This window comes from Macaca nemestrina, chromosome 16 (genome assembly GCF_043159975.1).
Source record: "Macaca nemestrina isolate mMacNem1 chromosome 16, mMacNem.hap1, whole genome shotgun sequence".
Taxonomy (NCBI): Eukaryota; Metazoa; Chordata; class Mammalia; order Primates; family Cercopithecidae; genus Macaca; species Macaca nemestrina.
Window position 1 is genome coordinate 38832176 of NC_092140.1, and position 13168 is coordinate 38845343.

The 13168-nt window shown below is 36.0% G+C and overlaps 1 protein-coding gene and 2 long non-coding RNA genes across 27 annotated transcripts in view; 1 reads left to right on the forward strand and 2 right to left on the reverse strand.

Annotated features, from left to right (window-relative positions):
* The window catches only part of LOC139359089 (uncharacterized), a 672031-nt gene that overhangs the window by 410351 nt on the left and 248512 nt on the right, over nt 1–13168 (forward strand). For 2 of the 25 annotated variants that reach the window (XR_011614731.1, XM_071081223.1), the window contains exon 7: nt 1128–9643. The exons of the other annotated variants lie outside the window; for them this stretch is intronic. Coding sequence is in view for 1 of the 2 variants with exons in the window: in XM_071081223.1 (XP_070937324.1) it covers nt 1128–1226 (99 nt within the window). In the remaining variant the exon portion in view is untranslated. Of the gene's footprint in view, nt 1–1127; nt 9644–13168 lie in introns of those variants that run through there. 25 annotated transcript variants of the gene reach the window in all.
* LOC112426651 (uncharacterized) lies at nt 131–2591 on the reverse strand. The gene is made up of 3 exons (XR_003018040.2): nt 2510–2591; nt 2339–2404; nt 131–279 (listed from the first exon to the last, which is right to left on the reverse strand). It is a non-coding gene; the product is annotated as an uncharacterized lncRNA (long non-coding RNA).
* The window catches only part of LOC105481748 (uncharacterized), a 32049-nt gene continuing 23402 nt past the window's right edge, over nt 4522–13168 (reverse strand). The window contains exon 3 of the long non-coding RNA XR_011614736.1: nt 4522–4605. This is a non-coding gene — a long non-coding RNA (uncharacterized lncRNA). The remainder of the gene's footprint in view (nt 4606–13168) is intronic.

Sequence of the window (13168 nt, forward strand, 5' to 3'; positions counted from 1 at the left end):
TCATTTCATGACTTCTGGCTTTCTCATGATGGATTAAAACAACAAAGGAATCAGAAAGAAAAAAAGGGAGGGGGAGCTGATGGGAGGCAAACTCAATGAGACACTGCATTACTCTTTCTGTAGTCTCTGGTTCCTGGTGAGAGGTGAGAGCAGCATCCTGGTGGCCTCCCGTAGAGATGGGGGCTGATTGGCCGAATCCCTCTCTCCGCTTGAACAGCTCACAAAGAGCTTGTGTGTGCCATGCTGCTGGTCATCCAGCTCATCTGTTTCATCTGCCTCCTGTGAGATAGGGGAATAAAAAATAGGTAAAATACTCTAGAGAAGCTTGAAATGACTGATGCTATTGTCATTTGGTATTGCTTGGGCTTGCATGTTAAGTCATGCTTCTCTCTGCTACGTCTCCCACTCCTTCTGGAAAAGAATTTAAAGTCAAACAGGATAGGCTGATAGGTAGAAAGCAGAAATGCGTACATTACAGGTTAAATCTGATTTTTTTTCTCTGGGAGAAATAAACTAAGAACATGAAATTCGGGGCTCACAACCCAGGTTTTCCTTAGCAGGACTGATTTTGAGAAAGTTGTAGAGTTAGAGAAATCAATACCCTTTGGTTTGGGTGTGTACTCTGTTTTCAACATTACAATACAATTTAATGTATAATGTCTATGTGTCATTTAGTTGTTCTTATGTTCCATGAATTAATTTATTATTCAAAAACAATGTCAATTATTTTTACCCAGTTTACAAGTGACATAGAATTTGAGGAAAAAGAGTAAAGCACAAACTTATTTGAAACTATAAAGTTGGGATGAAGTCAAACTCTGAATGGATCTGAACATTGGGCATTTTCTGAGGATTGATGACCGGCTAGGAGTTGATGGTCCTTGGCTGAAACTCGGGCCATTAACTCCAGCCAGTCATTAATTGCCTAGAAATGTCCTGGGCTGAGGTCATTATTGCTATTATAAACTAAATTAATGCCCTATGCTTTAGCCAATAGGATTATTTGAATTATCTTTATTCTCCATTCAATTTATAATTATAAAAATGTACCAGAAGCAATCAGACCAGATGATAGATTAATCACATGCAAAATTACATTCTAAATGAATTGTTTTGGATTCATACAGCTACCCAAAGCATTTGAAGAAGTTGATTCCTCTGTGTTGGCATTTTTTGAAGTTGATTTTCTATGCTGCACCCCAGTTCCTCCACGCTACTTCCTATGATTGGTTCAAATTCAAGTAAATACAATGAATGAGATTTTCAATTCACAATGTATAGATTCAACTTGCTGGAAGATATAATAGTTTGATTTTTGGGTATGAAAAATTGGGATGGTGGGCATGGGGATAGCAGAGTGGGTAGATGTGGGAAGAATATAAATACATGAATAAAAAGCTATATAAGACCTAAAACATATATACACAGACACAATTTATTGACTTTGTGTCATATTTTGCAGTTTACAATTATTTTTATATTCATTATTTAACTTTTTCAGTAACATTTTCAGTGAAGTATGGCAGATATTATGATTCCATTTTTTATAGGAGAAAATTGAGGTCTGAACGTTTAAGCAATTTGCCTTGTGTGGCATTGTTACAGATGACCACAGCTGTCCTCAATCCAAGTTTGTTTCTCCAGTGTTAGTCTATAGCAAGGATCATTATTTTGTCCTGGGATGTTCTTTTAAGTTTTTATGCTGACAAAGACTCAGTACTACTAATAAGTATTAGAATGTCTTTAAAAGCCTTTTTCAAGGTATGTCCAAACTTCTTGAGTTCTTTAGAGGAAGAGTGCTATAGAACTAACAAGTAATAGAGCATTTTGATACTTCAGGATGAGAAGATCCATTTGCTGCTTTATCTTCTCAGGGTCTGCTTGAGTATTTGTTTTGTTCTTAAGCCATTCATATTTGTGTTAACCTATAACCTAATTAGGTAAATTATTGTATTTATATGATGCTTTTATATATCTGTATTCTAGTCTATATGTGGAAAGCCTCTTAAATAAAGAAACCTGCTATGATATAATCAGAATTTTACTGGCATACCACAGCAAGGAAGAACAATTAAAAAGAATTTCTGAAAAAATATTTGCAAATTAATTCACCAAGAAAGAATGAGTTTTTCTTGTTTATGGATTGCCCTAGGAAGTCCTTAGGATATGATATCAGCAGCAGAATGAACATTTGGATGAACTGGTTTTTTTTTTGTTGTTTTTTTTTAAGGCAAGGGTCAATTCAAACTAGATGATACCGTGAGCTAAGAAGTATTATGCAAGTTATATGGCATTCTACAGTTACAACTGTAAAGCGATTGTTCTCATTCTTACATACCTAGTGGGGGTGATTGTTCCTATTCTTCCTCCTGAACTTCTTCTTACATCCAAGTTCTGGCCAGACCTGAGGGGCAGGCAGAGAAGACTCTCATTCCAGATCTACACTACTGTTAGAATCCCTAGATAATACGTTGTCTCAGAAACAACAAACAATAGTTTAGAGTCAGACCTGGGTCTCTTCTTTGTTTCTCCTTTCATCAAATGAGGAGTTGGATTATGTGATAAGATAGTGACTATGCAGAAACATGTATGACTCCAGGAAGTCCACACTTGGCAACTGCAACATTCACAAAAACTGAGAGCAGAATGATTAGAATCTAGACCAAGGAAACACATCACAGTCTATTGGGGTCTACCTTGAAGAGCCAGGTGAACATCTCAGAGGTGAATTGTTCTATTTGACCAGTTGTGTTTCTCCAACTGCACCTGAAGTGTTAGCAGTGACACAGATACCACATTGATAAACTGAGAGAAAATCTAAAACTGTGATTTTTAGTAATTATCAAAATCTAAAACAGTGATAATTACTTCTTGAACTGAAGAGTTTAGATTGGTCCAATGAGCTTTCAGAGCTACGAAAATATCATTTATAACATCAGGTAAGATTTAGTTTCCTACTACCTTTCCAATTGTATAAATTTCTCACTATCTTTTCCAATTGTATATACCCCATTATAGGAATTATTACATTAATAATGCATATACAAAAGTAAATTAGTGATTCTTCTGTATAATTCTTCAGAGTAGCCTGTGTGGCTTCATTTTGTAAGTTCCTGGGCACATGCTGTAAGGAGACGTGTTTCCTATGGGATGTCAAGCAAAACCAGTAATAATTACCTGAGAGATGCAACCGGTTTATTTGTGAGAAACAAGCAAAGAATGGGTTCCATAAATAAAATAGTACTTAAGAGGGCACAGACTATGTGGTAGTCTAGGAATCATTTAACATGGCAGGTGTGCCAATTATCTGTTTTGGAAAGGGCAGAGTCTCTGGAGTTGAACAACTCCTATAAAGCAGTTGAAGAGTCCCTGAAGAGTAAAAGTGAACTGTACAGAAAAAAAAATAGCTCCAATATTTATTCCTTGCCCTGTTACATGCCTGGCCTCTATGGACAGCACTGTAATGATTTTTACAGAAGCACTTTGTTCTTCTAGTCAGAGTCTTTTTTTTTTTTTTTTTATGATTAGAAGTTAGGGTTAACAATGTGGGGATATTTTAGGTACCAGAAGGGGCCACTGCAAAGAAGATGACTCTCTGACTAGTTTAGGGTCATGACTAGTAGATAGAATTGTATCCAGAGGATCAGGCAATCCTGGAAAGTAAGCAAGGTATAATCATTCTAGTCATGACCCTACGATTTTGAACTCCCATTCAAGGGAGGTTAAGAGTATTGCATGGGATAGTGCAAGACATAATAAATCCTATTTCTATTGGTGGTTATACTATGGGCCTCAGTCCCTCCTTTGGTTGTGGTTAGAAAGGGTATTTTACTAGTTTGGGTAAAGGGTTGGTTAGTATAGTCTGAATGTTGATGGGCTCAGTACCCTCAAATCCTACCAATATTGGTAAAATTTTTGGACCACATGAAACCTGGTATCTTGCAAAGATCTTCAAGTTATGTCTGCTATATGCTTCTCTATAAGACAGTGTCCAAACTAGCTATGACCCAATTATGGAATGGGAAATCCTCTGGAATGTCAAGGAATAAGCCTTTTAAAGAGCATTTAAACTTTTAGTTTCATTTACATAAGAAATCTCTTTACCTAGCAAAAATATTCTGCAAAACTGGAGACACAGTGAAGACTTTTTACTAATAGCTGACCTATTCTAAGGGAAGTACTAAAGAGTGTTTTTCAAGTAAAGGGAAATGATTCCAAAGGGAAACTCAAAGATTTAAAGAGAAATGTAAGGCAACAGAAAGAGTAAACATGTGGGTCAATTTAAATGGTTGTTGAGTCAATAAAACCATGATAGCAATGCACTACGGGATCTAAAATACGTCGAGCCTTTCCTGTTAGCAAGGCCTGGGGTCCTGGCACTGGTGAATCTCAGGATGTCTGTTGCATTTCACAGGTGAGCCACTTGCCTTCTGACCTCTGAGCAAGCTCTTCCCGCTTTATATTCTGGTTGCCAGAGTTTTGAGTGGTGAGGGAGTTCTCTTTGCTTTCCAGTTTTGCCCTCTGCTTTCTATGCCTTGGGTGATCCTTTTCATTCCTGCCACACCACTCTTGGCCTCTGGAGAGTGGATGTAGCCCGTAGATGCTCTGTGAAAAAAGAATTACTTGAGAGGTCTCTCTCCAGTCTTCTGCTCCTCCCTCAGTCTTAGTGAGGTGAATGCCTGGAGTTAAGCCTAGGGGTCTAATTTCTCCCTGCCACAATTTGAGGTCTCCCTAAGATGTGAGGGAAAGAACTAGAGGGTGGTGTAGTCTTCCTTTCTATCTTGGGCATCCCATTATCATTCACACACAGCCCTAGAAGGCTTGCTGAAAGTTAGACTGGATACTCATTACCTTTTTCAGTGGCCCTTGCTCCCCTCACTCTCCATTTCAGTCAGGCACACAGGAGCTGTGGATCTTTCCTTTTGCCCAGGCTGGAGTGCAGTGGTGCAATCTCAGCTCACTGCAACCTCTGCCCCTCAGGTTCAAGCGATTTTCCTGCCTCAGCCTCCCAGGTAGCTGGGATTACAGGTACACACCTCCACCTCCAGCTAATTTTTTGTATTTTTAGTAGAGATGGGGTTTTGCCGTGTTGGCCAGGCTGGTCTTGAACTCCTGACCTCAGGTGATCCACCTGACTTAGCCTCCCAAAGTGCTAGGATTACAGGCATGAGCCACCATGCTCAGCTTTTTCTTCTCTTTTGAGGGCTTGTCACTTTCTGGAGTTTGTTTCATTTAAGTTTCTTTTAGTGCTCAGCTGTGTAATGGATTTCAAGACAAACTACACTTACATAGTTCATCTGGATTGTTTTTGGTTACTAGCATGTATTACTTATTTTGACCCTAATTTACTGATGGTATAATAAGCTTTGCTCTTACAGTTGACAAGACCTGCCTTCTTTGAATATGGCAGAAGTAGTAGACCAAATGGTGATGGTAGTGTTGGACATGATTTCAGAGAAAAGAAGACCAATACTAGTTTTACTCCAATGTTAAATTCAAAAATATTCTCTATTATGTGATTCTATGAAGACTGGTCATGTACAATTGTTATTATATGCTCAGATGTGATTGTTATCAAGGGTTAAAATTCTGTCAAGAATGTATTTCTCCAAGATAAGAAAATAATGTGGTTCTGGGTTTTTAAACATATGAATTGTAGACTAGACTTGCTTATTTGCCTGATATTTTGAGAATTATTACTGATCTTGTTGCATAGTGAATTAGTCAGCGTTCTCTAGAGGGGCAGAACTAATAAGATAGACGTATATATAAAGGGGAGTTTGTTAATGAGTGCTGACTCACAAGATCACAAGGTGAGGTTCTACAATAGGCTGTCTACAAGCTGAGGAGCTAGGAGCAATGAAGCCAGTGCAAGTCTGTCCCAACGCTGAAAAACTTGGAGTCTGATGTTTGAGGGCAGGAAGCATCCAGCACAGGAGAAAGATAGAACCAGACAACTAAACCAGCCTAGACTTTCCACATTCTTCTGCCTGCTTTTTTATTCTGGCCACTCTGGCAGCTGATTAGATTATGCCCACCCATATTAAGGGTGGGTCTGCCTTTCCCAGTCCGCTGACTCAAATGTTAATCTCCTTTGGCAAAACCCTCACAGACACACCCAGGAACAATACTTTGCATCCTTCAGTCCAATCAAGTTGACACTCAATATCAACCATCACACATGCATACAGTGAAGGAATGTAACAGGTTTTTCAGTGGCAGATAAGACTGAAGAGCAAAAATTAAAGTTAGAAGCTTGAAAGAAAAAGCTTCCTTACATTATTACAGCGTATTTCATAATTAGATAACCAATCAATAAAGTAGGTGATGATCTAGACACTGTATATCCACAAAATTGTACCATCAAATCTCTCATGAATGTGATAAAATACTTTTAATTTTATTTTCCATCACAAAAAGATCCAACATAGGCAATTCATTCCTTTCATAAAATTAAATAACAAATTTGACTATCAGCTTATGGGATAAATTATCAGAACTGGTTACCTATGAAGGACTAAGTATAAATTTTGAAACTGCAGTTAACACTAGTGTGATTTTAGATAAAAATAAAAAGTTAATAATTTGAGCTCATTAAAAAAAGTTTTTAAAAAAGTCTAGCCAGATGCAGTGGTTCATTCCTATAGAGGCTGAGGTGGGCAGATCACTTGATGTAAGGAGATTTAGATCAGCTTGGCCAACATGGCAAAACCCCATCTCTACTAAAAATAAAAAAATTAGTTGGGTATATTGGTGCATGACTGTAATTCCAGCTACTTGGAAGGCTGAGGCAAGAGAATCACTTGAGCCTGAAAGGCAAAGGTTGCCGTGAGCCAAGATTGTGCCACTTCACTCCTAGGTGACAGAACAAGACTATGTCTTGAAAAAGAAACAAAAAAGAAAATATCTTCTTCCATTCCCATCGACATATTTGTTACACTGTGGTTTTTTTGTTTTTTGTTTGTTTTTGCTGTGGTTTTATGCTTATTAAAAAAAATAAACAGTTTAGATCTATATAGTCTCTTGCAAGAAGCATTACTGTCAATTTAATTTAGATTAATTAGTAAGAACCAAGCTCAATTGTTACCTTAAGCATAAATATTAATAAATATGCTGTTCATTAAAAGTGTCCATAAGGTGTTTCATATGTTTCATATGGGGAACCATATTTCAATCATTATTTTTTCTTTAGTTATGATTGCAGAATGATAAAACTTCATGAGTCTTGTAGTGTTCCCATGTATTACTTGCCTGTATGTATACTTCAATGAACAACTTGTAGAAGTTTTGAAATTCTTTTATTTTTCTATATGGTCATTTTGATTGTATATATTCACAGTCACTTTTATATGCACTTAAACTAATGATTTAAAAAGTAGGCTTGAAGTTTGTATATTATTTTTGTCTACTTAATTTCTCTTACTTTTATTGTACTTTCTAAAAGTATCATTTTGTGGAGGACTGAAATTTAAACAAGCAAAACTGGTTCTTTATCACAGAGAGTTTGGAAAGCATCATTCTGAAGCACAATTACAGATTTTCAAAATTTAATATTGTATACAATTTGAGCTCTTATTATTCAATTTGTTCAATTGCTCCCTTGTGATTAAGCAAAACATTTTACTGTCTTCCTGTTCCCAAGATTTGTTTTCAATAATAGCAATCCAATGAAAGCTTTAAAAGCTGAAGTAGTTTGGCACTTCATTCATGGAATATTTTGATTGAAAATTTCAAATGATTTTGAACAAAATGTTGCTGAAATTTAGAGGGCTCATTTGCAAAATGTTCAATACCATTTTAAGACATTTAAAAAGTAATTCTCTAGATTCTCAAATACACTAAAGTTTAATTGACATTGGCAGAAAATAAAGTGCATACTGCCATAATGAAATATTTATTTTATATTCAAGATAAGTCTAGTAACAAAAATCGTGTTGCTCAATAATTCTATGTATATGTAAAAACACTCATAAATTTGGGTAACTACAACTTCTCTTTTAATTGGCAGAATACCAAAACATATTGGATGCAATTTTGAATTCTGTGTGTGCCACGGACAATTCCAAATATGTTTTTGCTATACAGCTTTTCTTATTTAATAAAAATATTTTATTATAATGCTTTCCTCCATCAAAATTTATACAGTATTTAAAATACCACATAAATGCATAATTTTATCTATATTTTTAATTTTTAATTTTGTGGATGCATAGTGGGTGTATATGTTTACAGCTTACATGAGATATTTTGATATAGGTTTGCAATATGTAATAATCGCATCAGGGTAAATAGGGTATCCATCAACTCAAGCCTTTTTCTTTTGTGTTTTAAACAATCCAATTATACTCCTTAAAGTTATTTTAAAATGAACAATTAAATTGTTTTTTACTATATTCACCCTGTTGTTCTAGCAAATTCTAGGTTTTATATATTCTGTTTTTTTGTACCCATTAACCATTCCCCTTTCCTCCACAATCCCCACCACCCCACTACCCTTCTCAGCCTCTGGTAACCATCCTTCTACTCTCAAGGTCCATGAGTTCAGTTGCTTTAATTTTTAGCTCCCATAGATAATTAAGAGCAGGTGATGTTTCTCTTTCTGTGCCTGGCTTATTTCACTTAACATAATGATTTTCAGTTACATTCATGTTGTTGCAAGTGACAGGATCTCATTCTTCTCATATAAAATTCATATAGCTGTTTGACTGAACAGTACTCCACTGTGTATATGTACCACATTTTCTTTATTCATCTGTTGATGGAAACTTAGGTTGCTTCCAAATCTTGCCTACTGTCCATAATGCTACAATAAACATGGGAGTGTAGATATACTGATATTTTCTTATAGGTATATATGTAGGAGTGGAATTTCTAGATTGTTTGGTAGCTCTATTGTTTTAACCAGTTTTATTGCTATAACCAGTTTTTTGAGAGTTTTTATTATAGAGAGATGCTTATCAAATGCTTTTCCAGCATCAAATGAAATGATCATATAGTTTTTGTCCATTCTGTTCATAAAATGTGGCACATTGTTTGATTTGCATATGTTGAAACATCCTTGCATCCCTAGGATAAATCCCACTTGGTCATGAAGAATGATATTTTTAATGTGTTTGTTGTTGAATTTGATTTGCTAGTATTTTATTTACGATTTTTGCATCAACATTCATCAGGAGTATTGGCCTGTAGTTTTCCTTTTTGGTGTGTCTTTGTTTCATATTGGTATCAGAGTAATATTAGCCTCATGGAATGAGTTTAGAAGTATTCCTTCCCTCTCTATTTTTTGGAAGGTTTTCATAGGATTGGTGTTAGTTCTTTAAATGTTTGGTAGAATTCAGCAGTGAAGCTACTGTGTCCTGGATTGATTGATTGATTGATTGATTTTTGCTGGAAGCTTTTTATTATGATGTTGAACTTGTTACCTGCTATTAGTCTGTTCAGGTTTTGGATTTCTTCCCAGTTCAATGTTGATAGCTGTATGGGTCTAGTAATTTCTCAAGTTTTTCTAGATTTTCCCATCTATTGGTGCATAGTTGCTCATAATAGCCACTAATGATCCTTTTAGTTTCTGCATTATTAGTTGTAATTCCCCCTTTTTCATCTCTAATTTTATTTATTTGGAATTTTTCTCTTTTTTTCTTAGTCTGGCTAAAAGTTTGTCAATTTTGTTTAACTTAAAAAAATGTTTTGTCTTATTATCATTTTGTATTTTTTTCATTTCAAATTCATTTATTTCTGCTCTGATTTTAATTATTTCTTTTCTTCTACTAATTTTGAATTTGGTTTGCTCTTGGTTTCCCAGGTCTTTAAGATTAATCATTAGGTTATTTAGTTGAAGTTTTTCTTCTTTTTTGATGTAGGCACTTATAGGTACAAATTCTCCTCTTAGTACTGCTCTTGCTGTATCCCACAGGTTTTGGTATGTTGTATTTCCATTGTCATTTGTTTTGAGAAAATTTTTGATTTTCTTCTTAATTTCTTAATTGACCTACTGGTCATTCAGAAGCATATTGTTTAATTTTCATGTATTTATAAAGGTTCTAAAATTCTTCTTTTTATTGTTTTATAGTTTTCTTCCATTGTGGTCAGATAATATACTTGATATTATTTTAGTTTTTTGAATGTTTTAAGACTTGTTTTGTGACCTATAATATGGTCTATCCTTGAGAGTGATCCATGTGTAGAGGAAAAGAATATTAACTCTGCAGTCATTGGATGAAATGTTCTATAAATATCTAGTAGGTCCATTTTGTCTATAGTGCAGATTAAGCCCAATGTTTCTTTGTTGATTTTCTGGCTGGAGGATCTGTCCAATGCTGAAAGTGGGGTGTTGTAGCCTCTAGCTATTATTATATTGGGACCATCTCTCCCTTTAGCTCTAATAGTATTTGCTTTATAAATCTGAGTCCTCCAGTATTGGATACATACATATTTCGAAGTATTACATCCTCTTGTTGAATCAACTCCTTTTTCATTCTATAGTGACCTTCTTTATCTTTTGGTTTTCATTTGCTGGAATATCTTTTTCTATTCCTTTATTTTCAGGCTATAAGTGTCTTTATAGGTGAAACGTGTTTCTTGTAGGCAACAGATCTTGGGGTTTTGTTTTTTAATCCATTCAACCAGTCTATGTCCTTTGATTGGAAAGTTTAGTTATTTATATTCAAAGTTATTATTGATAAGTGTATTAGTCAGTGTTCTCTAGAGGGACAGAATGAATGGAATATATATATAATTTATATATATATATTTTATATACAATTTCAAATATATAATATATAAATATATAAATAATATATATTTAAATAAATTTATGTTAAATTTATATTTAACATATAATAAATAATTAATTAAAACAATATATATTTAATATATAAATAATACATATTTATATATTATATAAATTTATATAATATATTGCTTCCTGTTCTCAAGACATTATGTTCTGCTGGCCTAGAGGTCTTAGTTCCAGAAGGAGAAACACTGCCACCAGGAGACACAACAATCATTCCATTAAACTAGAAGTTAGCATTGCCACCTGGACACTTTGGACTCCTCCTACCTTTAAGTCAACAGGCTAAGAAGGGAGTTACAGTGTTGGCTGGGGTGATTGACCCAGACTATCAAGATGAAATCAGTCTAAGGTAACTTTAATTTTACAACAAAGGTAAGGAAGAGTATACATAGAATACAGGAGATCCATTAGGGCATCTCTTAATATTACCATGCCCTGTGATTAAGGTCAATGGGAAACTACAACAGCCAACACAGGTTTGGGTTATGCCACCAGGGGAAAACAAAAACAAAAACAAAAAACGAAACACTACCTGCTGGGGTGCTTGCTGAAGGTGAAGGGAATACAGAGGGGTAGTAGAAGAATGTAGTCATCAATACCAGCTATGACCACGTGATATATGGGAGTTTATTAAGTATCAACTCACATGATCACAGGGTCCCACAATAGGCCACCTACAGGCTGAGAATCAAGGATAGCCAGTCTCATTTCCCAAACTGAAGAACTTGGAGTCCAGTGTTTGAGGGCAGGAAGCATCCAGCATGGGAGAATGTAGGCCAGGAGGCTAGGTCAGTCTCTCTTTTCACATTTTTCTGTCTGCTTATATTCTAGCTGCACTGGCAGCTGATTAGATTGTGCCCACCCAGATTAAGGGTGGGTCTGCCTTTCTTAGCCCACTGACTTAAATGTTAATCTCCTTTGGCAGCACTCTCATAGACTCACCCAGGATCAATACTTTGTATGCTTGAATCCAATCAAGTTTACACTCAGTATTAACCATCACAAGTCTACCGCTTGTCAACTTGAACCCACACACACCTCATGACATCATACATAATCTTCAAATAAAGATAATAATAAGGTCATAATTATGCCTAACACAATACAACTATCCTTCATACAACCGGAAATGCACCAATCCACAACCCAAATACTATTACATAAAGTTAACAATACTTAAATGCTGATGTGAAGTTAATCAATCTTAAGTCACATGATAAAGGAGAAAGGAAATATAATAAAGATATTTTCTTAGTATAAGTATATACATGCACAAACATGTTTTTAACAATAGAAGCAGGAAATGCTCATGACAATTACAGTCCTCATTTCTGCAGCTGTTCATGTGGTCATAGCTGGTATTGATGACTACATTCTTCTACTGCCCATTCTGTATTCCCTTTGCCTTCAGCAAGCACCCCAGCAGGTAATGTGTGTGTGTGTGTGTGTGTGTGTGTGTGTGTGTGTGTGTGTGTGTGTGTGTGGTTTTTTTCCTGGTGGCATAACCCAAACCTTTATTCCTGAAGGGTCTGGGTCATTTGTAGTCCTGCCTGTATTGGGCTGTTGTAGTTTCCCATGATCTTAATCACGGGCATGGTAATACTAAGAGATGCCCTAATGGATCTCCTGTATTCTATACATACTCTTTCTTACCTTTGTTGTGAGATGAAAGTTACCTTAGACTGATTTCATCTTGATAGTCTGGGTCAATCACCCAAGCCAACACTGTAACTCCCTTCTTAGCCTATTGACTTAAAGGTAGGAGGAGTCCAAAGTGTCCAGGTGGCAATGTTAACTTCTAGTTCAATGGAATGATTGTTGTATCTCCTGGTGGCAGTATTTCTCCCTCTGGAACTAAGACCTCTAGGCCAGCAGAACATAATGTCTTGGGAACAGGAAGCAAAAATTGTGCTAGTGGATCACTAGGGGTATTAGGGGGTGGCATCACTTCCACCCCTGATTCCTGGACCCATGAATCAAGGCTATGAGAGAAACAGTACCACATATTGGACTCTGATTCAGAGTATACACAGCCTTCTGGAGAACTTTGCCCCAGCCCTGCAAAGTATTGTCACCTAGTTGGCATTGTAATTTTGACTTCAAAAGGCCATTCCACCATTCTATCAATTCAGCTGCTTCAGGGTGATGGGGAGCATGGTAAGATCAGTGAATTCCATGAACATGAGCCCACTGCTGCACTTCTTTAGCAGTAAAGTGAGTGCCTTGGTCAGAGGCAATGCTGTGTGGAATACCATGATGGTGGATAAGGCATTCTGTGAGTCCACGAATGGTAGTCTTCGCAGAAGCATTGCATGAAGGATAGGCAAACCCATATCTGGAGTAAGTGTCTATTCCAGTGAGGACAAACCTCTG